Source organism: Antedon bifida, chromosome 1, assembly GCF_963402885.1.
Source record: "Antedon bifida chromosome 1, ecAntBifi1.1, whole genome shotgun sequence".
In the NCBI taxonomy this organism is placed as follows: Eukaryota; Metazoa; Echinodermata; class Crinoidea; order Comatulida; family Antedonidae; genus Antedon; species Antedon bifida.
Window position 1 is genome coordinate 4,601,603 of NC_136226.1, and position 26,866 is coordinate 4,628,468.

The window sequence follows — 26,866 nt, forward strand, 5'->3', positions numbered from 1 at the left end:
AAATTCTGTGTCTTTACCATTTCACCACTTTATCATTTCTCATAACTTGTATTATGTCAATAATATGATAAAGAAACAAACCCATTGTTTTTAAAGACAGAATTATATAAAATATAAATGTCATTTTGTGTATGTAGATTAATTTAATGTCCATACATTTGAGAATAGATTGCATTTTCTGGCATGATGCCAAAAAAGACACCTGTTTTACATATTATGTAAATTCAGTTTTCAGGGATTGTAAATGATGTATGCAAATCAGTTTGATGGCCTACATATAGTAGCCTACTGCTTTAGTAGTTGGTATAGAAGAAGTGAATTTGGAAGACACATGGAACTATCTAGGAATATCAGATGATAGTTTAGACACTTCATTTTAGGTTATTTTACACAGCAGATACCTGAACTGGTGGTGAGTACAGCATGAATTCAATTTCTACATATGATTTTGTATTTTTGTCATCATCAGGCAGCAGCTACACTAACAGTTATTTCTTAGGTATGGATGTATGTTCTGTTTACAAATGTACAATATCCCAGGGAGTGAGGTTACTATGTTCCTAATAAAGGGATACAATTAATGCATGGCTATATTATTTTGTCAGAATTGAGGTAAGCCTTCAAACTGGCTGGCAATGTTTCCAAGCATGGAGAGATGCTTCTCATCCTTTAAATGCTATGCAGGAATATGCTGTTCAAACATGTATCGTATGTTAGGAACCATTAATACTATTAATATTTGTGGCTTAGTGTACAAATCCCATGGAACTTGGGTCAAATCCCATCATAGTTGCAGGATTTTTAAGGTTTCTTCTGGCCAATACATCACCACTATCTAAGCTATATATTAGACTTGATATAAGAAAGCATCCTGGTAATTGGGTCATGTATTTACTGTTAAGATGATGTGAAAATACAAAAAACAAAAATGAACGTCCATTACAGGTAGAAATATCTAGGTAGAACTAACAATGATCTTAATCCTCCTTGTCACAATCTTAACCATATTTAATTTTACAGTAATCACAGAAAACAAAGTACAGATTAGATCAATTTATTCAACCACATGAAAACATCCAAATTTACATTTTACTGAGAAACATTGACTAGTGGTTAAGTATTTATAATAAAATAACATTATTTATGTGCCACAAAAAAGAAATCAACACATTTTGCGATGGGTTTAAATGTATTCACAGTGAAGGCAGTTGGGTAAAAGAGGTGAAATTACAAATAGAACCATTTTCAGTTTTGAATATGGTACTGGAGAGGGCTAACAAATTTAGTGAGATTATAATTCCTTCCAAATGATCTACCCGTTTCACCCACCTTACACTATCATCCATATACAGTACAAGTTTCAATTAGCCATATAGATATTATACAGTTATCTATATGAGTTAACATTGACAACATTTTATTGACAAAACACAAATTAAAGACAACGGTATACAACATCTTGAAAAAATAAAATAATTCTAAAGGTGAACAAATTCATAGGCACTAATAAGAGGGGGATAACTACTCCATAACATTAAAATCAAATTGGATAAAAAGAATATTAGAATACAAAGAAAAAGCAAAGTCAAAAGATTTTGTTCTATTAGATTAGGGGGTGCATACTACTCCACTGTCTACACAGACAAAATAACTGATATGCCCAAATATGGTATTCATATGACATCATCAGGTCCATATATGGGCACATCATAAAGTTTGATAGTGTAGACAGCGCTTAAGATTCAGGTCAAACTGGGTAAAAAGAATATTAGAATACATAGGAAAAGCAATTCAAATAAAAAAAATGTGTTCTACAGTATTGCATGCATGCTATTATGTTTGTTAGAAGCCCCAACTCAATAGGTCCTACAGATTGCATTGTTATCTCCCATCTTCCAGAAATCCCTGTAACACCCATATATCAGGCTAGCCTAGCCCTGTTCAATCTACTGTACTTGGTAAGATTCATCTTACTACACTTTATTTTATATAATTTATAATTGTGTATGTACATCAATTACAAATATCTAAAAGCTAATAACTTATTATTTACGATTTATAATGTATGATTATTATAATACTTCCAATTTTATTATATAATTAAATTTGGAAAATTTCTTTCTGAACTTGAAATAACAGTGTTTACTAAATACAAATTGATAAATAAAGAAATTTCCCAAACCTGTACATTGTAAATAGAAAACAACTATTTAAAATAGAGAAATAAAACCATCGCACAAATGATATGATAACTGTATTATATAAGCTCATCTTTCGGTTTTAGGCCTACACCATACCTTTGGAGTAAATTCACACAGAATAACATGTATGTAGATTGTGTAAGTTTTCATGTTAGTCCTCATTCTATATCTTTATCAGAACTTTCCACATACAGTAATCAAATAATGTACAGTATAACCCCTCCTTTGGGACACTTCTTTGGGTCCTGAAGGTGTCAAATTATCAAATCAAAATATTTGTCAAGGGAAATGTTCAGTTTACAACCTCAACAGTAAATTTTTTGTTTCTATAAAAATATCAAGTTCATTTTTCTTTTTACAAATTGGCACCAATTGTTAGTGTAACAGCTTTCTAGACTTAATGCGGATTCACACAGAATTTGTTTTGTGTACAATCATAAATAACTGTTATGATACAATACAGTAAGTATAAACAATTAATATAAACCAACCTTAATTTAGATATCATTTGAGTAATTTAGATATGCTTTGAGTTTGATCTGGGTAGTCAATAGTATTACAGCAGTCCCAAGGGGTCGCACACTCCTTACTTTTGAAAGATAAAACTGTTTATTGTATCTATTTTTGACAGACTATTAATATAAGCAGCCCCAGCAATTATTAGTGTTCCCTAGAAATTCTCATATTCAATATAAACCGTAGAAAATCGAGTATATTTTAATATCCATAAATGTTGTGGTCAGGCCCAACAAATTAGAAAACAAATATTGTTGATGTCATAAAAACTTTAGCTAGCTTCAGCTGCGTATTTTATTTTCACAAATAAAAAAAAAGTAAAATGCATATTTTGTAGTCTCAACTTTGTTATTTGGCAAAACAATTGATTAAGTCTGTAATCTGTAAAATAAAAATCTAAACAAAAAAACAAATTTTAATAGTTGTTAGTAATTGACATTAATGAGGATATAAACAACAAAATTAAGCAGGGTACATTGCAAGCCCATAGCCAGGTTCTTTTTTCCACAAAAGGTGCAAAAATCATTAATAAGGCAGGCTAGATTATTTATTGTCACTTTCGCTGCTGATCTCTAGGGGCACTTTAGGGGAGTTTAGTTTGAATTTCCTGGCTACGAGCTTGTATTGTTAATTAAGTGTTAATAATTGGACACGCATGTACACAATTATTTAAGATGCCCCAAAAATAAACAAATGTAATTTTAGTCACCCTTCCTAAAGGCAGTGGCTTGTTGGATAGGATTAGTGAACATTAAAGAATCATCCCCACCCACCCACCCTTTTTTTCTATTTTACTATTTTTAAAGCAAACGTAGTGCCTTATTAATAACTTAAAACTTTTTTCAAACCTTAATCATCTTCTTTTCCCAACCATTAAAAACGTCGGCAATCAAACTTGTTTGTTTTAATTTTATCTTACTAACCTTCTTTGCACAACCCAGACACCTTTGGTCACCGCACAGTATCTGGTTTTCAAAGTGGTAAGACATTTTTTTTACAAGTTTCCACTTACTATGTTGAATATTATATTCTAGACATAGGAATTGTATGTCCATCTGCCCTGTGGGGGCAAAGGGCATTTACTGTGGCAGGAAGTTCTTTCAAACAGGGTACAGTATTCATTCACATGGGTACTGTACTGTGAATAGGCTGAAGGTTTTTTTTCTGGCCGTAGTAGACACGTGTCTGTATATCACGCATTTAATAATAAAATCACATATCCGGTATCTCTTGCAGCATTTACATCATATCTCCAAACGAAATGATTATTCCTTATAACATAACATTGTGAAATAATGATACTTGTTTTTAAAGTTGTGGTCCTTTTATATTCCATTCCAATCGCACCTTCTGTCAAAAAGGACCTTCTCTCTTATTTACACCTGTGAGCACCAACTCAAGTGGTCGGACAGGTACCGGATAAAATCCCTGAGTGCCTTGCCCATGGAAGCTGTTAACCAAACTGGAATGAGAACCCGTGAGGAAAGGAATGGCCATGATGATGATGGCTATGACCGCCTCCACCACTGAAAAACGCTTGGAAAAGATTATTGGCATCAAAATCTGTAAGAAATGGGATAAAATTTAATTTAGTAACTGATTTGATTTGTTTTAATATTATTACTAATTAGCTTTGTTCATTGTCCAACCTGATGCCTGCAAAAACAAATTCAAATTTCATCCATAAGATATGAACCCATGACCATTCAAACACAGGTCTTGAATCATACCACTAGACCACTGAACTTACTGCTGTTGACAAGCCAAAATTAGCAGGGGTATTATTATACTATGTACTGATTCGGTTATAAGTCCACCCACAACTCTGTAATAATTTTCATGTAAAACCAGCACATTTTGGTACTCGGGAATAAGCACACACTGCCAAATTAAATGTAAAAATCCAATTGTGTAGATTAACTTTTGAATATTTTAAAAGTTTTTGTTCCACCTACCTGCAAACCCATTGGACATATCTTCCAAATCTTGGCCTGAATCATAGCGATATTTTTTCTTGGCGTCTGATAATATATTATACGCTTCACCGACTTCCTTAAACTTTACCTCCTCCTCTTTTCGTTCCTCTACTGATTTGCTAGCATGACGATCTTTAAAAAAAAAAATAAATAGGGTTTTCAGAAGACTTTGACATCATCTCTCCATTTCCACTCATATACATTCAATATTTGTTTTATACATACTGTATCTCTACTAAAGTAAATTTCTTGTAAATTAATTCGCTTCTTTCACCTTAAAACAAATGTCGAAGGCTAGGTCCATCAGCCAATCAGATGCCAAGTATACAAGATGTGTTATAAATAATGATATTTTTAAACTATACAATTTCTTAGAGGGATAAATGCAATGTGGTCGTAATATGTGTGACAGATAGGCTTCTTCAACATAATAAATATTATATAACATTAATTTTGTAAATAAAAATGTTCAACTGACCTGGGTGGTGGAGTAGAGCATGTTTTCTGTATGCTTTCTTGATTTCGTCCTCATTTGCATTTTTACCAACTGACAGAATCTTGTAATAATCTTTACGTTTACTTTTTTTAAGTTCTAATTTTGCGTCTTGAAGTAACATCCGGTGTTCTAAAAAATTAAGTAATGTTTGAAGGCTGGCGTAATAATGGTAATTTGTGAGCATGCTTAAAAAGATGGTTAGAGCACCAATGTACATTTTATAGAGGCTTCTAAAGACTAATCTAGTAGCAGTTGACTGTATATTGGCCATTTTTCATTTCACATAAAAGTGACACCTTAATAGTGGTGTTCCCTAAATAAGTGACTGTATATTTCTTGTTTATTTCATAGAAAAGTGTACTGTATGTTCCCATACAGCTATGAAACCATCCTTTAAAATCTTATGTAAATCAGGCAATAACTGTTTGAGTAATCCTGCTAAGAAACAAACACATACACCCGATTGACCTCGTAACCTCTCGTCATTCTCGCGGAGGTAACTAAAGCTAGAATTGCCAATATGAGTTTGTATACAACATAGTATGGTCCTAATATGCACGTTACTTATCAATCAATATTCTCACCTTTCGTTTTCTGCATTTCATAAACCTTTTCATAATCACGTACAGCTTCTTCAAATAATTCTGTTTCCATGAAGCTAAAAAAAAAGTATATTTACCTTAAGAGTACAATTTATTTGAATACAGTAATATATAATTAGTGTTGTAGGTTTAAATTATCAAAATAAATTCAGCGTATGTATACTAGTACTTACCATTTTGCACGTTTCAAATATGCTTTTGTATATTTTGGATCTAGTTCTATAGCTTTTGAACAATCTTCTATGGCTTGTTCTGTTTTCCCAAGCTGAAAATGATTGACACATAAAACTTTTAAAATATGAATAATTTGAATTATTCTATTTGTGTGCTTGACAGTATTTATTTCTATTTTTAAATCATTATTATTATTGTAATAAATTCAACATTTTAAAATGGTTGATTTCAGGAATAATAAATGAAGAATATAAAATGAGGATCAAGCTATCTAGACAAGTGTCTATAGCAAGAAAAGAATAGAAGATAGCATGAAGATGATCAAAGTGTCTATAGCAAGAAAAGAATAGAAGATAGCACGAAGATGATCAAAGTGTCTATAGCAAGAAAAGAATAGAAGATAGCATGAAGATGATGAAAGTGTCTATAGCAAGAAGATTATCACAGTTATTATAGCACGAAGATTATCAATACAGAGCTTCTATAACATAAAAATGATAGAAGTTTCTATAGCAAAAAAGATGTAAGTGTCCATAGCAAGAAGATTATAGGTTTCTATAGCAAGAAGATGATAAGTCTCTATATCAACATTTCTATGGCAAGATAATCATAGATTAGACTAACAAGATGCTTTTCAAGGTATGTAGTAGCCATTTAAAAGTGACAAACTTGACTCGCACTACTACTAATTATGTCATAACCATTACTTTAGCAAATTAACTAAAACAAGCCAATGCAGAACTTTTATCATTATCTTGCTTCCTTCTACATAAAATTTCATAATAAAAAACATAATAAAATTAGTAAAAAGCAATTGAGTATGAACTAACCCTCGTTCCAACAATTGCTCTATTCAAATATATTTTAGCATTCGTGAAAACATTGAGGGGGTCGATCTGTAGTGCTTCCGTGTAAAGGTCATAGGCCAACTGGTTTTTCCCCGACTTGAAAGCAGTGTTCCCTTCCTCCTTCTTTACCTTTAACGATTTACATTTCTGAAGAAAAAAAGTTTTATAAACAAAATTTTCGATTTAATATTTAGAAAATAAAGGAAATCAAAAATGAAAATATATAAAACATGATAAATAGAATTTTCTAAGCCGAAAAAAAACAACATTAAATTCACTATATAAATATTTAAAAAATTAAAAGAAGAAAAATATCTGAATTAATATTTAACGTACCTTAAATGCCAACCTGGACTTGGTGTGATCTGGCGCAAGTCGTAACGTTTGTTGGAAGTGTTGTATCGCTTTGTCTATTATATCTTCGTAATAAAAACACAAACCCCTAACATAGATGGCATCGGCATTCATCCCATCTCGTTGTAATAACTCACTAAAATAAAGACAAAAATAGGACTCTTTTTTATAAGTTTGATTTTGGAGTTCTCGTTTGAATTCTAAAAAAACACTATAAACACTAGTTTAAAAATTAAAAACTAAACACTTCGGTGTCAATTAAGGATTTATGAAAGTTGGAAAAGCTCTTGAAAAAATCCGTAAAAGCAGAGGCTGATATAACTACTTAAAAAATTGTGAAACATTCGGCGTATTTCCAAAATGTAAAAACTAATTTTTAAAACTTGAAAATTGTTTAACTCACTTCAAGGCAACCTGTGCTTCCCCGTAACGTTTTAATAACACTAGAGACTCCGCCCTTTGAACTTTGAACCTAGAACATGCTGGAGCCAGACTTATTGCACGTTCCATACAAAACAAAACCTGGCAGAAAAATAGACAAATATTAATGTACGGTACATTTTATTGAGTCATATATTGAGCCTAGGTCTAAGAAAATAAAACAACCATAATGTTAATCAGTGCTCAATATGTTACTAGCTCATGTACATTGCTTTAGATATCCCTTCAGATTTAAAGTAGAAATTCTCCTTTGGGACATTTTTCTAGGCACTAAATGAACACCACAGTACACACGTAAGGCCCCTTCATACTACTACTGTGGCTCTAGATGAATTAGTGGAAAAACAAGTCTTTAAAGTGGTGACTTAATGGACACCCCAGGTCCCTCCTCCCCACTACCCACTCCAAATGTTTAATATTTATTGAATAACTACAAACAGCAGCTCAATAAATATGCCTTAGTCAACAAGTAATTTCATCAATCGCAACGGATGATTTATCGTATCGTGATTAAACAAATAACTTGTGTTGTGTTTATGTCTTTGCATGGTGTCCTAGTCAGATCCAAGCTTAAATAATAATCCTAAAATAAAGCTTTACTTATAATAACATTTAATACCTTTCTAAAGTCTTCTTTTTCATATGCCTTCTTGCCTTCTGATATAAACTTAAAACAAGCTCTAGCCGTCACAAGCTGTAAACAAAAACAAGATCAATAAAGGGTAACAAAATAACAAACTAGTATTTTCTTGTGCCCTTAATATAATAGAGTATTTACTGTTACTGTTAATCTTGGTAAAGTTAGATTTGCTTCACGCCGTGTGTTTCCAACATGATATTGTAGCTTAACAATTCTCGACCTTATTACTTTACTTCATTTTGGAATCGCACGGTGTACCGCATCACAGTACTTCACATCACAGTACTTTACTGGTGTTTATACACAAGGCAACCCTTTAAACAATATCTTCATTAAAAATGTATTCTCTTTAGGAGTAATATGTTTGGTAAATGGCCAAATTGTTGCTGTGGAATGGTCTTTTGTTAAAAATCCATACTTACCTCATTTTTAGCTTGTTTGTTATTTGAATCTAACCTCATGACCTCCTCTAGCGATCGTATTGAGCCATCAACCTCGCCCAATGCTAGGTGGCACTTAGCTTCTCGCAAATGACCCTAATTTAAGGAATACAAAACGTATCACATTTAGATCACCTTTAAATCCCATAAAAGTAAAATGTAGAGTTACATTTGCAATGATAAAAAATACTCCACTAATACTGTACTTTAAAATCATGGACTATTGAAATTGAGGGGAGATTTTTCGCTGTTTTAAATTTGGAACGTGAATTAAAAACAAGAAAGTCTTCAATGCAAATGTAACCTAAAGGCCAATTTACACAGACGAGCGGTAACGGTAAGCGAAAACCCGCGTAGCTTGTCCCACGTAGAATCTGTATCTATCCTGGCCGGGAACCGCCTGTCCGCTCTATTTATACTACCGTTACCGCTCGTCTGTGTAAATCGGCTTTTACAAAATTAAACTTATTATTAGTGATAGTTGAACTCATTAATACATAATATGGAAAACATGAATATTAATGACTCAACTTCCTTGAACTATGGGAAATTCCTGGATTGACTTCTATTATTTGTAAAACAATGTAATATTAAGCACCTTTACAAAACTAGGATCCAATCTAACTGCAGTCCTTGCGTCTTCCAACCCATCCTTAAATTTATCCAGCATAATGTAACAAGCAGCTCTGTTTCCGTAGTAACTGGCACATTTCGGACACAAATCTAAAATGTAAATATGCAATGATTTCTATAACGTATTGGAAGAGAATTAATTATTGAATATAAATATAATTATTGAATATTAAATTTAGTAAAAAATTGTAGATAAATAAGGGATATGAATTGACAATTTTTGTTTTTCTTGGACTGAAGAATTGATTGTGGTGAGTGGATTTTTTTTTAGCAATTGAACCTCTTACTGATAGCTTCTGTGTAAAGGTCTATTGCCTTGAAATATTCTTTCTGAACATAAAATGAGTTTCCCTCTTTCTTCATATCTTCAGCTTTTCTATAAAAAAAATCGGAATGAAATAAATTAAGTTTGTCAAGTATTTTTTTTTTTATTAACCTGTGGAATACAAAAGTAGAGTTTACTCCGCATGCGGAAATTACTCTGAGATCTATTTTTACAGGTCCACGTTCTGACCATTAAACCGTCTTGTAATCCTATTTGATTTTAAATAAAAACACTGAATGAGGGTACAATCGGTACATTAATAGATAGAATACAACAATACACACATTCACAACACAAGCCGGTTGAATTAAAGTCAACCAAATTTACAATGAATATTAATATTATACAGAATAACACACATCATAGGCCTATATAAATTTATTATCCTTGGTTATTGACCTGTTATCCTTCAATGTGAGTCCTTTAATGTGCTTCTTATATTTATTATTTTAAAATATTTTAGGCATTTTTTACGATTCGTTAGGCTTACCCATTCAATGAATGAGTCCCGTCTACTTTCTATATAGCCTAGCCTCGATATTTTGACAACGAAATTTGGAATCTTCCAGAAGGTACGTCTTTTGTTACATAAAAAAACCACACATATTCTGAATTTTTAAATAATTTTTGAAACCTACTCTTCGGGGGTTCTTTCGTCTTCTTCTTCTTGTTCTTCCTCCATTGGTTCTTCTTCATTTTCTTCCATTTCAATGGTGATCTCTTCGGTCGTTTCTTCAATTTCTACCTCCTTGTCCATCGTCGCCATGTTTACTCTCTGCGCCGAATTTCCTCAACCGCGCCGAAGAGGGCAGTCTCGCTATTTTTTTTCTTCACACAACAAGTACGATTTTATTACGGTGAGAAAATCGACCACAAACTTTATTTTATAAATGATTTAATTTGTATTAGACACTAAATATATAATCTGAAATTGCTAGGTTTAGTCTTGCCTACTCACTTAAATAGAGTTAGGGATTCCAGAGTTAGGATGTGATTGTAAATTAATGTAGGCTATAACAGAGGATCTAGCCTAGCTAGAGACAGGCTAGGCCTCAACTATTCCTAGCTAGGCCTACTAGCCTAGGCCTAGGTAGCTCTAGGCCTAGTAGTAGTAGTAGGCCGGGCCGCGCCTGCTGCTGCTGGGTGGTCACTGGGTTGACCCGGCCCTCAACTCCACACCATAGCCCAACAAACAAGAAATTGAAATCATGGAGATGAGAGTGCTAGCCTTGATGTTCAAAATAAAGTGCCGCTTTTCTTTCATTTAATTATTTTTTAAATAGAGTATTAATATCCATCATAAAATGCTTCTATTCTAAAGATCTAATGTAATTATAGTTTTCATTTCATAGCTTTCATTCAATCAATTATTGTTGATGTTATGGTTAACCAAATAAAGTCGGTTTTTTACACTACAGGTAGAGAATAAGATTTTCAACAAATCAAAGCCATCAATAACGAAACAAAAACATGTCTGAAAGAAAAGTGTTAAATGTAAGTATTCATTCTTTTTTAAAGAAGGTATTTCAGAAAAAAACTGATTGTAAAATTATATCATCTAAAACACATCATGAGCATTAAAGCCCCCTTCCCTACGTTGTTTAGATCTAATTTAAGATCACAAACTATATTTAATGTAAAAATAATACTATATGGTCCTATTGCGATAACTTTTTTCGTCTTTAAACGGTTAAAAATGTGAAAAATAAGTCGATTCTAATAATTATAGCGGGCCGCTATAAATCCCAAAATGCATTGCGCGCGGATTGATATTTTGGTTTTTCACCTGTAATTCGCCCACTTTTCGATCAATCGTGAGGCCAAAACAAATGGAAGACTCCTAACTTTTCAGCGAAAATACCGGGTTTTCCCCAATTTGTATCAACGGAGTCTGGCAAAAATAGAAAGACAATTAATGCAGCAACTATACAACGTCAGGCTAGGTATATAGCTAGCGTACGATGTTCGTACGTTACCGATGTTTACCAGCTAGGCCTACAAAACTAAGCCTAGCTAGGCTAGGCCTAAGACCGTCCACGAGAGGTCGATCGCCGCGAGCTACTTAGGTAGTGCATTGTTTCTCACTTTTTATCATAATTTACCATAAAACGTACATTTAAGACAAGGAATGACATGGTTTAATGTTTTTAAAGTGATATATATGTATTATTTTCCAAAAAACGTCCAAAATTGCAGGGAAGGGGTCTTTAAATTATTAATGATGAATTTTTTATTTCAGAAATACTATCCGCCTGATTTTGATCCGTCGAAAATACCAAAAGTTAAAGCTGAAAAAAACAAGAAGTTTGTTGTCCGTCTAATGGCTCCATGTCACATGAGGTGTGTAAAGTCTATTTTGATATTAATTTTTACATTAATATTTCATAAACATTATCATTAATAATCTTGAAATCCACAGGGCTTCGTTTCAAGATTGTATTAGTTTCTTTTTTAGATAAACCAAATTTGAATGTCAAATGAATAGAAATGTATGATCGTGTTATCATACAGTATCAATATATTATTGACCTTACAACACTCAACATATATTTATTCTACAATTGATTGTTTTCCAAATGGTATTTGATTGCATCTTGTATCTTCTTCTTGTATGCTTTCTTGGAAAAAAATCACATTATTCAGTTTGCAAAAAGAATCTTGAAAAAAGCCCATCGCGAAAAGAGTCCTAAAAAAAAGAAGCTCATGGTATATAATTATCTGAATTGTACTGTCATTTTGACACAGATGTAAAACATGTGGTGAATATATCTACCAAGGAAAGAAGTTCAATGCAAGGAAAGAAGATGTTTTGGATATGAACTATCTGGGACTTAGAATTTACAGATTCTACATCAAATGTCCTAAATGTGTAGCTGAAATCTCATTCAGAGTAAGTACAATTTAGTACATTTATAATGTAAAAATGCAGTTGAGGCAATGAAAATCCAAGGCAAGCAATTTGAGTGTATTCCCATCTAATGTTTGCCAAATGTTGTAGCCTGGGACTATTATTTATATTCTTACCAGAGACCTATAAGAAATGTTTCATTCCATTGAATCTATAACCTATTCAAATTTTTGAATTCTTTCAGACAGACCCTGAAAGTCAGGACTATGTCGTAGAAGCAGGGGCAACCAGGAATTTTGAGGCTGTGAAATTATTGGATGAAGAGGAAAAGAGAATAAAGAAACAACGGGAAGATGAGGAAGCGAACAATCCAATGAAGGTGCTAGAGAACCGAACCAAAGACTCCAAACAAGAGATGGACATTATGGAAAATATAGAAGAATTGCGAGAACTGAACACGAGACAAGCGGATGTTGATCACATCGGAATCATAAAGGAAAAGGAGGAAGAAATGAGAAAACGACAAGAGGAAGAGGACGAAGCCGAGATTCGGTTGGTACATTTTGTCGTACAATTTGAAGTTAATACATAATTCGTTTTCCATTATTTTAATACTAGTCTGTTTCATAATAGCAACTTTTTGTTATCATGCAGCGACAGGTGAATACGTAGCTGTTGAGTCAAAAAGTTAATCTCCACATGTGTAGAATGACTTTTAGACTCATTAAACATCATATTTGCAACCAGTTCAGACTTTATTTTCTAGTTATCAGACTTGTTGGAAGTATCTACTTTCAATTTTTTAATTTTTTTTATATTAAATTATATATTAATTATAATTTCAGGAAAATCTTTGGAAAATCATCAGAAATAATAATGAAACGTCTGGATGATAGTGGAAGTGAAGAAGACGAAGAGAAACCATTGTTTCAGACTAAATTAAATAAAGGCAAAAGACCAACAGATTTTATCCATGAGGTAATTGTTCTTACAAACTTAAATTTAGAGAGTTAAGAGAACTACACACATCTATCTGGTTATGCCAGAATCACGATAAGAAGAGCGCATTTTGAACTAAGGCAAAAAAATTTCAATTTTTCTTCACAGGATGTAGAGGCTGTATCGAGTCAAAAGAAGCAGAAAGTCTGGGACCGGAGTGTAGGCCAGTTAAAGTCTTCATTATCATCCCTGGTCAAGACCAAGAAGGCACCAAAACCCAAAGATTCTGTCATACCCATAGTCAAAACCAAGAGAAATCTTTCTGAAACAAGTTTGATTAATAATGAAGAAAAAGTAGCGGAAACAAAAGCTGAAGAGGGCAGTAGTAGGACTGTTGAGCATTCATCAGTTAAGAGTAAACAAAATACTGCTGAGCCTTCATCAGTTAACAGTAAACAAAATACTGTTGACGCTTCATCATCTGGTAGCGTTGAAGGTGATCTTACTATTGGTCAACAGTCAACAGAAGAGACCAGTGGTATTGCAAGTTTAGCGGTCATGGCACATATCAAAGAGGGTATGGTGAAAAAGAAGGAATTGAAAGTCAAATCTTGTGGCCTTGGACTTGACCTCCTAGGAGGGTACTCGGACAGTGATGATTCAAATTCTGATGTATCTGAATGAAGTCGATTTTATTATAGCACGCCAAAAGATTGTTGTTTGCGAGATCATTTATGGTACATAATGCATCAAATTATAAAAGATGCTTGCCACTCCCAGTGTCCCTGGTTCAAATCATGTAAGATGTCGGAAGTTCAGGAAACTTCCGAAGATGCAATAAGACAGGGTGGGATATAAATCACTATTGGCAACATGGCTAAATAAATAAGACAGAATACAGTAGAATCGACGCCTTCAGGACCAAACAAAGTATCTTAACAGAGTGTTAAAACAGATATATTTCCCTCGTTTGTTTTTCTTTAAGGTTAAAAGTATTAAGTGAGGGTTCTACTGCTAAATAAAAACAACAGATCCAGCTTACTTTTATATCATGATTTTATTGATAATACAGGTAATTGACAATAAATTCTGTTTATATTGTACAGTGTAAAATACTTCAACTGTGTGTGAAATTCAGAACATCCAACATATTCATTTGCCTTTTATGGAGGTCTGATGATTATGAAGATTTGGTAAGCTTTTGTAAAAAAAAAAAAATATGCGATCTGATACTGCGGTTCTAAAAAAAATTCCTATAAACAAGCTATCAACATTTCAACGTTTTGTTTGTAAAACGGTGATTTGAAACATGTTTAACAAATTTTATTGAGTGGTGACGTCTACGATACCGGTGCAACTTCAATACTGTTAATTCTTAACACTGTGTGGTTGGGTTTCTTTTCTGAAAAAAAAATAGCAAAACAAATTATGAAACACTCTATAGCAAGCAGACGGGGAAGTGCATACATATAATATTAATATTTTGTAAATAGTAGTTATAATAATAATTTCACTTTAACTGTCAAAAGGACAGTTTTGCTGAATTTAAACTTTTATTACGATTTTTAATATTTGCATTCATTATGCTCCACTTAACTATGCAGCTGTCAAATTAAAAATCATTCTGTACACATTTACGTATGCGCATCTTAGACAAAATAACATAGTCGTGTGGCATGTCAGGGAAACGAAAGCCAATTATCCAGCATACAAAATTAGACCGAAGCTGCTTTCACATCGCGTCCGGTGCCCTGCGAAAAATATCGTGGAAAATTGGTTCAGTGGTAAAGCATAGGATCGCTGACACCAAATTCATACGATTTGAATCCATACCGTAGCGATAGATCAAAAAGCTATTTGTTTTCTGAAATCGTACGATTTTTGTCTTTCATCCAATCAGCAGTGAGCATGAATGACCTCGCTTGCCATCGGATAACAAAATTTGTGCTCAATGTAAAAGCGTGCTCAATGCTTGCTTGCTTTTTTTTTGGGGTGCCGGAACGAACCTGGGAGTGATGTGAAAGTAGGTTAACACAACAATTAAAATGACAAACCTATATAATATTAATGGAAAAAAAATTATGTAACACACCCTTGTATTTTTTGTGCCTCTTCCTCCTATGGAAACGGAATATTACAATAGTTGGACCCTTAGTTTTCTCAATCACTGTGGCTTCTACTTTCACAACATCTAACCTAATAAAAAGTTATTATTTATCTTTATTTTATGTATGTACTTTCTCAATTTTGTATGAGGAGCCAACACAAAATCAAACTCGATGAATCCATTGTCATGATAATCATTGGAATATATTCATTGCAGCCATGAAATCCATTGGCATAATAAAATATCATTTTAAAGAAAAGATTGTTAGTGAAAAATTGTGGATGAACATACTTAATGAGAGGCTTTCCTGTAATTGTGAAGTTTTCACCTCCTACCATTAGGACCTGTAAAATAAAAAATAAAAATTGTAGGCAATGATATATCATTACTAAGTTCAAGTGAAAATGTGTACACAAGATGCTCTCCACAAACAAAAGTCTAAAGCTATTTAGGGTAGTGTACAATATCCTGTCCATCTGAGAATCCCTTGCTGAAATCGCCTCCAACCTCCATACAGTGGCAATCTGTGAGCTTGCAAAGTCAAGTTTGCTAGTTAAGAATAGGCTTATTGAGGGTAGGGAGTTGTACAACTCCCTGATTCAGGGATACTACAGTATAGACACAAAATGCCCTTTGGTTCATTCCAGGCGACACATTTTTACTGTTTATAACTTACTGCTTAACTTACTTTTTCAAGCCGTATCCTATCACCAACATCAGCATCAATGTGCGAAAGAGTTTGGATTAGGTCATTTGTTGTTACTTTAAATTGTTTACCAGATATATATAAAATTGCAAACAGACGGCCACTGTTGGAATTTATCTCACTGTTTACGTTTTGCAATACTGAATAATCTGTAATAAACAATTTTTTTTTAAAAATTTTCATGTTATACTTTTTCATTTTCATGCCACCTTATTAACTGGCCCTGCAGTAACGTTTAGACCACTGGGTTCATTGACATTAGCCTATGTTGTCTAAAGCTCAGTCTACACTATCAAACTTTATGTGACAAAGCAATGTGTCCATATATGGACATGATAACAGCATATCACTACCATATTTGTGGCTACATCACACCTTTTTTCAGGAGCTTAAGAGTTAATTCTACTGTTTGATGCTGGAAGAAATACACTGAATTGAACGCAAACTGCTTCAATGTACACTAAAGTAAGTTCTGTCTACACTATCAAACTAGTTTGAAAAAAAAAAGCGATGTGCCCAAATATGGTAGTGATATGACATCATCATGTCCATATATGGGCATATTTTTTTGAGAGTTTAAGATTTAACAGTGCACTCTGTAAACATTATGTGTGTTGTATGTTTTCTATTATTTTTTTTTTATCATCATAAAGATCTTCAGTGATTCGAGGAGAAGACCGTGTCCTCTCCCGTCAAAGAAACGCTTTGAACCAGTTCAGGGTAACCCATCTACTGTATTCATGATCAATGAGTTGGATACTGCTTTGGTGGAAGTGGAAGGAGGAAACAAAGTAAGCCATACTACTACTACCACATCAGATATTTTTTTTTTTATTAAAACAACATTTTAACATAAATATCATTACCATTAGATAGAGAAAAATCAGTGTTTAAAGATGTTGGTAGCGTTGACGATGGTTGTAATCTAAGTAACTGTGGCAATACCATGCGATGTACTTGAGTTCTATTAAAAAATGATTTGATTAACAATTATTAAATTGGAGGTAGGGACACTCCTTGGCTGCTGACTGTTGTGGAGAATTACTATGCTGTTTCTTAGTGTCATTCTGTGCTAATAATAATAAATATGTTTTCGACAGTGCATTAGAATTACTTTTAGACTCAAAAGGTACATATTGGCATTTCGACTCATAAAAGATGCATCAATCTAGGCCTAGGCCTAGTGGCAAGAAAACAAAATGTAAAGGTAAAATGGAGAACTTACCTGACTAAATTAAAACAATTATTTACTTCAATTTGAAAACCTATAAAACAGAATAGAATAAATGATAATGGAAAAAAGTTTTTATAAAATTTAGTAATAAGTTTTAGTAATACTCAATTAGTAGTGCTGGCAGTGGTAGCCTACATTTGCCAATTCCTAAAATTAAAAATAAAAGATGACGTGAGGGAACTTTTTCACAGATTGGCTGACTTGCCAGACCGTGTTTATAGAAAATACAGGGTGGGTGCCACTGTACTTTCGCACCTAGCCTACCTAGGCTAGGCCTAGGCTTAAAATAGGCCTAACCACACTCGAGCTGCCCGGTCGGTGCGTTTTTGTCCAGCGATTTTCAATACAATGGTCACGTGTAGGTGCGAAAGTACAGTACCACCCATAAGGCCTAACTAAGAGGGAAATTAGAATAAATAACACAATTTATATAAGCTATAATACATTTTAAGAATCTCTAATAAGAAAGGTAGAGCCAACCTGGTTTCCGCAACGACCGCGTAAGCCTTCCTCCACAAGACAACCATCTCATGGGGGCAGCCATCTTGAGACAATATCTTGATCTTGCTGCCAAAATATCAGTATATAGAGGGCGGCGTATAAAATTAATTAATTCAATTTTTTAAGCCTCGAGTATAGTATCATGCACGTTGCTGCTCTCTGTCCTCCCTTTCTTTCTGCTCGGGATTTTCCAAGTTTTCAAATCACAACATCGATTTCAAAAAGACAAAGACATTTATTATATTAGCCTTTCTAGAAATAGCCTAGGTTATTTTTTTAAACCAGATGATCGGAGAATAAGGTAAAGTATACAGTACAGGCCTAACATGTTTGGATCCATCGAACATAACAATAACATGATCCAAACAAAAGAGTGACAGGTGGTGTGTAGGCCTAGGTCTGCAGTTAGTGACCTGACCAAAGATCGTATAGCGCCACGTAGTGGTGGCGGTGTCTGATCATTTCGGCCGCCAGTCATTTCGGCCGCTGGTTATGGAATTGCCAAATTCATAAAACGCCAAAAAGGACAAAATATGTATTGTTCATTTCGGCCGCCAGAATTGTAATTTTTCTTGAATATGTATGACACGCCATGTGTGTTAAAATTTTACTAAAGACTGTATTATTAAGCCCAATCGGCGGTCTTCAATTCCAGAAATAGCAGCAATATTTATGGCGTGCACATTGCCATCACGAATATTAATGATATTTTTTTAATAAGAGGAGGTGATGCTGAAGTTTTTATATGTGCCAGTCAAAAACACTTTTATTCGTATGTTTTACATTTATTATATTCATAAAGAAACACATTTTTACAAAGCACATGCATCTTCGAGACCTGTAAAATAAAAAATCAATAGTCATTTTGACCAAAATATTCAGACGGTAAAATACCGTAATATAACTTTAAATCTATACTGTACAGTTATTTCTGGCTATTTCAATTTGGTGCGCCATACCTGGCGGCCGAAATGATCATGCCATATTTTGTCCTTTTTGGAGTTTCATGAATTTGGTCGTTCCATAACTGGCGGCCGAAATGCACTGTGACCGTGGTGGCGCTATAGTATTTTTGGTAGTGACCGTCATCACAACGATTTCAGTTGAAGTGTGACTGCGATTGAGAACGATAAGTCTCAAGTTAAGTATCGGTTAGGTGTGACCGGGCCTTTACCCGGGTCATTCAGCGACTCGGGTAACTTTTTACGTCGTTTTCCGCATTTTTGCGTCCCGGGTACGACTCGGGTTATACAATTCCGGATCAACTCCGCATTTTTACTGGTGGTGTAAAAAAAGGGTATAGGCCAGCGTTGTCAGCGATAAAATTCCGTGCACATCATACGTTAGAATATTGCGCACAGAAAAACGATTATGCCATTGTGGAGCACCTAAAGAAAATAAAATGTTAGTGTGCCCTCTATTTTGTGTCTATACAGTATAGACTATATACTGTATACATACTACATACAGTGCAGAATAGGTGAAAATAACAGGACCCGCCTTTTATTCCAATTTTTAACATGATGATGTCATCAAAATGAAACAAGTAGATAGCAATTTTGAAAGGGAATTAAAAAAAATTGGATAAGTAGAATATGGAAGCGCGCTCTTTTAAATGTCATGAACTATGACGCAAAATATGAAAATACGACTTTTATAATTGAACTGGCCATATGATGACGTCACAACATTGGTAAAAGGGTGCTCAATATTATGTTTGGCGGGAGCGAGGTAGAAACATGAGAAAGAATACAGTATTGTACTTACCGCCCGTTTGAGATTGTATTATATTATTCCTCTGGAGCTGAGTGACCTAATTGTGACGTGGGAAAATGGCTGAGAAATTACGCAGCAGCATTCGGCAGTTGCAAAGAAATTGGTTTAAAAAACACATTTTTATTACAAATTTTCTGTTCTAATATAGACTAAAGGTGACTTGCGGTTTAAGAGGAGATAGAGAGGCTTAGTGCTATTAATTATTATATTATAGATATGAAATAAAAATTATTGTGTCTCCAGGATCTCAGCCCTTTAACCATGGTTGGGGCTGAGGTAAGAAAGTTATGACAATTTTTAGGGCTGTTACATGGCCAGAAATGGCACTTATAATTTAAAATAGGAAATAACAAATATATTAGTGTCTCCAGGACCTCAGCCCCTCTGAGGCTGAGGTTAGAAAATTTTGAAAGAAAGAGCTGCTCGATGGCTGGAAATGGCACTTTTAAGGGTTGGGGGAGGGGTGCGGCCGCTTATATAGGCCTATAATTATTATTATTAACTGAAAAAACTAAACCCCTTTCATAATGTTTTCGTTCAATTGTCTCTACACTTGGGGATCCACCTGCATGATCTCTGAAATAGAGCAACATAATTGGTCGTTGTGCTGCCTATCGCACACGGTAGTTTGTGAGCAGCCTTCCTATCAGAAGAGTCAATTGAATCCGAATCGAAAGGATAGAGGAACTATTGTACGGGAAAAACCTAACAGACCTGTTTTGTACAATATGATAATGTGCAAGGTGATATGTACGAAATTGCAAGATTAAACAAAATATTTTTCGTGTTTTGTGGTATATTTTTTTTTGGTTTAAAAAATACAAAATTATGTAATAATGCTGTGGCATTATGCCAGATGCCGTGGGCCTCCAAATAATGCCAAAAAGCATAATAATGGCAACTACTGTATGATCTAGGCTGAGTTTGGTGTGAACATTTCGTAAAAAAACGGCCATCAGTCAATTGATGGTACCTTGATCTCTGTTCTAGAACTTTTTTCCAGTAATACATTAAAGGCTATGATACGAGTTAAAATATTTATACTACATCCTCGAAATGTGGGCTCACAGCCAAATTTCGGTATCCAAACTCTAGATGCTTATGTTGGTTTGACAGATTTGACTGCTCTATGTGTTTTATTTATTTTTAAAGAGGGTAACTCTTCCAGTTTAGCGACCAGTGGGGCAATTCTTTTTAAATAACAAAGAGATAAAAAAAAAAGCAAGCAATGTTGAGCAAACAAATAAAACTGTTGAGAGAGCAAGTAGTATAAGCAAGGGTATGAGACCAATTACAGATTTCGCAACTACTAGCAAAACGGATGCCTCTAATACCAATGCAATAGTTGCTAGAGACCAGTTTGCATCTAGCAAAAGGAAAAAGCTTACTGAAAGTGGGGAAAAAAATGTTGAAAAGAGAGATAGAAAATCTGATTCAGTAAATTAAATTACGTTGTTCTTGCTTCAAATGTTAACTCATCTAAGTTAAAATATCACTTAGATAAACTCAATAGAGTATTTTCAAAAGTAAATGTCTTTTTTTGCTTTTGTTTTGTAAATCAAAAATGTAAAAAAAAGTACATATATAATGAAAGAAAATCCAAAAAATAATTCTCTACATTTAATATCTTTAAATGTAAGAGGTCTAAGAGATCAGTCTAAGAAAAGAAAAGTTTTTAAATGGTTCGAAGACCAAAAACCTGATATTATATTTCTACAGGAAACACATTTTGACAAAAAAACTACTAGTTGTAAAGCAAAACTGTGGAAAGGTACAGCATATCACAGTTATGGTACAACAAATAGTAGAGGTGTTTCTATCTTATTTAAAGCAAATTTTGATACGAAAGACATAGATTGTAAATACATTGACAGTGAAGGCAGAATGATTATTCTTAGTATAAAATATAAGACAAAAATAATTAATTTAATAAATGTGTATTCTCCGAATAACTACAAAGAAAGAGCCTTGTTCTTTAAAAAAGTTGAAAAAAAGATTGACACTCTTTGTGGTTCTGCTGACGAATACATCATTTTAGGTGGTGATATGAACTGTATTCTAGATCGAAAGATAGATCAGAAAAATAGTTATAATAGTTATGATAACTTACCATTAGTTCTGAAGAACTGTATGAAAAAACACAAATTGACAGATATATGGAGACAATGTCATAAAAGTAAATCTCAGTTCACTTGGCGTCGTAAAGATACCTACAGACGATTAGACTTTTGGTGTATTACAAAAGCCATGTATAAGAACGGAATTGTAAAGTCAACAGATATAAGACCTTCCCTTTTTTCTGACCACCAAGTCATTTCACTTAAACTGTTAAATGAAGACAATAATCGGGGACCTGGTATTTGGAAATTAAATAACAGCGTCATAAATGAAGAAAAATACAGTACTGCCATAAAAAAAATAATCGAAAATGTTAAACAAAATAAAAATAATCTCAACCCAGAAATGTTATGGGAATATCTAAAAATAAAAATAAAAGAATTCTCTATCAAATATTGCATAAAAAAACAAAAAAACAAAAATGCTCTGAAAGACAATTTGAATAAAGAGATCCAAATTTTAAATTAGAATGTAGCTATAATAAAGAACTAGATAAAGAATTAAAAACAAAAATAAAAGATCTTGATAATATTTATCAAGCTGAAGCACAAGGTGCCAAGATCAGATCTAGAATAGAGTGGTTCGAAAACGGCGAAAAAAACACAAACATTTTGGGATGATGTTAAATACATGTTATGCAGTTCACTAAATTATTGTTATGACCAAAATAAATTATCTAACACACAACGTTTAGGAATAATTAATTAGTTATCCGCTTGGTATACCAAGCGGATAACTCCTTGTTATTGTATGAGATCAACAGTTTTTTTCTGTATTATTCTTCTTTCCTTCCTTCCTTTTTGTGAGTAGCGTTTCTCTAAAATGTGTAAACATAACATTTCATAACTTTGACAACATATGGGCATTTACGTGAAGTTGTGCACCTCCTATTTTTGAATGACGTCATAGTTGTGCAACGTGACTTACGCGCAATTTTATGAATTTCAATGATTGATCATAGATTAAAAACCAAAAGTCATTTAGTATTGACACTTTGACAACATTTAAGTCATATCAGGGGCAAACTTTCTACGGATTAAAAATGGCATGTTTCACAAGAAGTTACGCGCGCACGCGCATTTAAAATTTCAAAATGCGCAAAATTAATTTCTAATCAACTTTTTATGCGTTTCGTGTCATTTTGAGCATGTCAAAAATTCCCACGGGTGCGCAATTTTTTACGCAAGCGGTGCGCACGTAGCGTTAAAAACATATTTTTTTCTCTTGAATTATATTTTTCAAGCCTTTCCTAGTAATTTTGAAAACAATTTAGACCTTTTCCAGTTTAAATAACGCCATACGAACACGTTGAATTAGACAATTTGTGCGCGTTTTTTATGAAAAAGCTTAAAAAATCGTCAAAATTATGTCTTTTTTTAAACAGTCATAGTTTCTAAAGTAAACCGTGAACCGTTTATTTTTATTACAAAATCTAGAAGTTGATGAGTTGTAGATATCGGATCATGCATCGATAAGGCTAAAAAAACATTGTGACGTCATCGTATGGCCACACGAATGTAAAATATAGGATTTTTGTCTCTTTCGTTATTGCTCGTCACATTCAATGGAGCGCATCACGCTTATCTGTATTCCTTTTTCTCCTACATTTATATATTGTGTAGGTCAATCAACTTTCTTTAGCATGAGATAAAAATATTTTAATTTTTATGACGCCATCATGCCTAAAAATGTTAATGACGTGGGTCATCAGTAAATTTTAATATGTAATGGCTCGTAAGAATAAAACGTGATAATCACGATTAAAACGTTTTCTGGAAGCTATTGGATTGTAGATACGAATTCACGTAAACATTTTGCCAATCGGATGTTGTGACGTCATCATATGGCCAGTTGAATAAAAAAAGTCGTATTTTCATATTTTGCGTAATAGTTCATCACATTTAAAAGGGTGCGCATCTATATTTTAAGTATTCAAATTTCTTCTACACGTTAATATGTTGTTCCTGAGATAATTTTCTTCTGAAATTGCTATCTAAGTGTTTCATTTTGATACCGTCGCCATGTTAAAAATTGGAATAAATGGCGGGTCCCGTAATTTCACCTATTCTACACTGTATGTAATATGTATACAGAGTATACTGTTTGCATGTATATACTATATGACACAAAATTGACAGAATTCAGCACTAACAGCATATCATATTTTTCAGTTCTTGTCATAATGCCATAATCTTTATCTGTGTGCAATATTCCAACGTATGACGTGCACGTGGCGTTTGTCGTGGTGCGGATAACTAACTCGTCAAAGTGACGAGTTTCATGTCTAGTTTATTATTTAAATGTGGAGAGCGAGAAAATTTAGAAAATTGGAGACCAATTACTTTACTTAATGTAGACTATAAAATTATGGCACATGCCCTAACTAACCGAATGCATGAAATTATTGGATCAATAATAAATTTCGATCAAAAGGGTTATATAAAAGGAAGATTTGGAGGAGAAAATATAAGATTAGTGGAAGATTTATTAACTTATACAAAAGATAAAAATATACCAGGTGCGATGATATTCCTTGACTTCGCCAAAGCCTTTGATTCAATAGATAGAAACCTAATGTTCAAAGTTCTGGAAAAATTTAGATTTGGTAAATCGTTCATAAAATGGATACAAATAATTTACACGGATACAATGTGTAAAATAACTAATAATGGTTGGATATCCAAAACTTTTAAAATGAACTGTGGAGTAAGACAGGGCTGTCCATTGTCCGCATTGTTATTTATTTTAGTTGCCGAAATCATGGCAATTAACATACGAGAAAATAGACACTGCAAAGGTATTAAACTACCAAGCACCGAACACAATGATAATATAGTAAAAATTGCACAATTGGCAGATGATACTGTAATTTTCACAAGTGAAGGACGCAGTTTAGAAATTTTTTTTAATGAAATACATATGTTTTGTAACATATCAGGTCTAAAATTGAATAAAAAAAAAACAAAAGGCATTTGGATTGGTTCAAGTAGATTTAGTAACTCCACTCCGTTCAATATTGCATGGACGAAGGAACCAATACAATTTCTTGGAATATATGTTGGCTATAATACCAATTCTTGTGAAAAAAAAAATTGGGATGACAAAATTATTAATTTAAAAAATACATTAAAATTATGGGAAAAAAGATTGTATCATCAAAGCCATGGTAGAAAATAATAGGTAATATTGCATGAAGACAATTTATGTTGAGCAGCAAAGGAAAGAAGATAAGATTGTCTGTCAGTGACCTTCACAACGATTTAGCCTTTGTTCCAAGCAGGAAGTAATCCTAGAAGAGGAAACACTCAATTGTCTTCTGTTCTTTATTTTTTTGCAGGGCAGTGGTAGTAATCTGATAATTCTTTAAGTAAAATCATTGAAGACATTTTGAAATCGTAGTGAAATATTGAACAGACATGGAAGGAAGTAATTTCATTTCATGGATACTTTTTTACTATATAATTTAATGTATTTTGTGGTTGGCCTCCAAATATTGAGTTGATGAATCTATCTAGGCCTAATTCAAACTTAGAATAATAAATAAGAAAAGCATACGAAGCATAGTATAATAATAGGTAGGCTAAAATAGTAAAATACTTTTTTCCATGACCAATCCATGGCCCAAATGACCCAGATGAACAAATGTAACAAAGAGTTAAAAAAGAACGGTCACCTCAAAAGGGTTATATAAAAGGAAGATTTGGAGGAGAAAATATAAGATTAGTGGAAGATTTATTAACTTATACAAAAGATAAAAATATACCAGGTGCGATGATATTCCTTGACTTCGCCAAAGCCTTTGATTCAATAGATAGAAACCTAATGTTCAAAGTTCTGGAAAAATTTAGATTTGGTAAATCGTTCATAAAATGGATACAAATAATTTACACGGATACAATGTGTAAAATAACTAATAATGGTTGGATATCCAAAACTTTTAAAATGAACTGTGGAGTAAGACAGGGCTGTCCATTGTCCGCATTGTTATTTATTTTAGTTGCCGAAATCATGGCAATTAACATACGAGAAAATAGACACTGCAAAGGTATTAAACTACCAAGCACCGAACACAATGATAATATAGTAAAAATTGCACAATTGGCAGATGATACTGTAATTTTCACAAGTGAAGGACGCAGTTTAGAAATTTTTTTTAATGAAATACATATGTTTTGTAACATATCAGGTCTAAAATTGAATAAAAAAAAAACAAAAGGCATTTGGATTGGTTCAAGTAGATTTAGTAACTCCACTCCGTTCAATATTGCATGGACGAAGGAACCAATAAAATTTCTTGGAATATATGTTGGCTATAATACCAATTCTTGTGAAAAAAAAAATTGGGATGACAAAATTATTAATTTAAAAAATACATTAAAATTATGGGAAAAAAGATATTTATCCTTTCTTGGGAAAATAACAATTATTAAAACACTGGCTATATCCAAACTTATATACAACGCCAGTATTATAGATGTACCTACACATATTTTTCCTCTAGTTGAAAAAGAAATTTTTCATTTCCTATGGGGAGGAAAAAAGGAAAAAATTAAAAGAAAAACACTTATCAATAAAATTGAAGACGGTGGTCTCAACATGGTAGATTTTAATGTTTTAGTTAAGTCTTTAAAACTGAGTTGGATCAAGAGGCTATTAAGCCCTGACCCTGGGAAATGGAAATTCATTCCGAAATACTATATGTATCCATTTGAATGTACAGTTAAAATTACTAAAATGAATAAAGAAAACCATACAACTTTAAAAGACATGCCAATATTTTATCTACAATTATTAAATGCGGCTGTGATTCTAAACAATATTATAAGTTCAGAACCACTAACTGCAAATGAAATCAAATCTCAACAGCTGTGGGAAAATAAATATATAACTCTGCAAGGTAATTCAATGTACCTTAGCAATTGGTTAAATTTGGGATTCCGAACAATAAATGATATCATTATTAATAATGAACTAATAACATACCAAGAGTT

The 26,866-nt window shown here is 33.1% G+C and overlaps 4 protein-coding genes across 6 annotated transcripts in view; 2 read left to right on the plus strand and 2 right to left on the minus strand.

Moving 5' to 3' along the window:
* Nucleotides 1-1,038: 1,038 nt before the first annotated feature.
* Nucleotides 1,039-10,449, minus strand: LOC144838467 (dnaJ homolog subfamily C member 7-like). Its single transcript, XM_078693856.1, has 13 exons — nt 10,285-10,449; nt 9,609-9,697; nt 9,287-9,411; nt 8,671-8,784; nt 8,228-8,302; nt 7,571-7,689; nt 7,150-7,303; nt 6,796-6,960; nt 5,965-6,056; nt 5,774-5,847; nt 5,172-5,318; nt 4,673-4,825; nt 1,039-4,280 (listed from the first exon to the last, which is right to left on the minus strand). The coding sequence occupies exons 1-13, from the start codon at nt 10,410-10,412 to the stop codon at nt 4,171-4,173; spliced, it is 1,545 nt and encodes a 514-aa protein (XP_078549982.1). The 5' UTR covers nt 10,413-10,449; the 3' UTR covers nt 1,039-4,170.
* Nucleotides 10,450-10,457: 8 nt separating this feature from the next.
* LOC144838475 (splicing factor YJU2-like) lies at nt 10,458-14,536 on the plus strand. 3 transcript variants are annotated; one of them, XM_078693874.1, is made up of 7 exons: nt 10,458-10,503; nt 11,065-11,140; nt 11,886-11,986; nt 12,392-12,536; nt 12,739-13,046; nt 13,340-13,472; nt 13,602-14,536. In XM_078693874.1, the coding sequence occupies exons 2-7, from the start codon at nt 11,117-11,119 to the stop codon at nt 14,115-14,117; spliced, it is 1,227 nt and encodes a 408-aa protein (XP_078550000.1). In that variant the 5' UTR covers nt 10,458-10,503; nt 11,065-11,116; the 3' UTR covers nt 14,118-14,536. The 3 variants fall into 3 exon arrangements, with proteins under 3 accessions (XP_078550000.1, XP_078549993.1, XP_078550008.1); XM_078693867.1 differs by having other exon boundaries at nt 10,483-10,503; nt 11,060-11,140; XM_078693882.1 differs by lacking the exon at nt 10,458-10,503 and adding an exon at nt 10,563-10,584.
* Nucleotides 14,537-14,650: 114 nt separating this feature from the next.
* On the minus strand, nt 14,651-18,107 carry LOC144838493 (large ribosomal subunit protein bL21-like). The gene is made up of 7 exons (XM_078693895.1): nt 17,961-18,107; nt 17,472-17,511; nt 17,113-17,210; nt 16,229-16,395; nt 15,832-15,884; nt 15,526-15,629; nt 14,651-14,835 (listed from the first exon to the last, which is right to left on the minus strand). The coding sequence occupies exons 1-7, from the start codon at nt 18,022-18,024 to the stop codon at nt 14,774-14,776; spliced, it is 588 nt and encodes a 195-aa protein (XP_078550021.1). The 5' UTR covers nt 18,025-18,107; the 3' UTR covers nt 14,651-14,773.
* Nucleotides 18,108-21,038: 2,931 nt separating this feature from the next.
* Nucleotides 21,039-26,866, plus strand: part of LOC144842757 (uncharacterized) — a 45,804-nt gene continuing 39,976 nt past the window's right edge. The window contains exon 1 of the mRNA XM_078699319.1: nt 21,039-21,194. Within this exon, the coding sequence (XP_078555445.1) occupies nt 21,039-21,194 (156 nt within the window). The remainder of the gene's footprint in view (nt 21,195-26,866) is intronic.

Excerpts from the sequence above, each read along its gene's own strand:
- LOC144838475 (XM_078693874.1), top strand. The coding sequence starts at position 11,117 with ATGTCTGAAAGAAAAGTGTTAAAT. Across the intron at positions 12,537-12,738 it reads TAGCTGAAATCTCATTCAGA|ACAGACCCTGAAAGTCAGGA; the intron begins GTAAGTACAATT and ends GAATTCTTTCAG. Across the intron at positions 13,473-13,601 it reads CAACAGATTTTATCCATGAG|GATGTAGAGGCTGTATCGAG; the intron begins GTAATTGTTCTT and ends TTTTCTTCACAG.
- LOC144838493 (XM_078693895.1), bottom strand. The coding sequence starts at position 18,024 with ATGGCTGCCCCCATGAGATGGTTGTCTTGTGGAGGAAGGCTTACGCGG. Across the intron at positions 17,512-17,960 it reads GCGGTCGTTGCGGAAACCAG|GTTTTCAAATTGAAGTAAAT; the intron begins GTTGGCTCTACC and ends TCTGTTTTATAG. Across the intron at positions 15,630-15,831 it reads ACAGGAAAGCCTCTCATTAA|GTTAGATGTTGTGAAAGTAG; the intron begins GTATGTTCATCC and ends ACTTTTTATTAG.
- LOC144838467 (XM_078693856.1), bottom strand. The coding sequence starts at position 10,412 with ATGGCGACGATGGACAAGGAGGTAGAAATTGAAGAAACGACCGAAGAG. Across the intron at positions 9,412-9,608 it reads CCTTTACACAGAAGCTATCA|ATTTGTGTCCGAAATGTGCC; the intron begins GTAAGAGGTTCA and ends TTTACATTTTAG. Across the intron at positions 6,057-6,795 it reads GAGCAATTGTTGGAACGAGG|CTTGGGAAAACAGAACAAGC; the intron begins GTTAGTTCATAC and ends AATCATTTTCAG.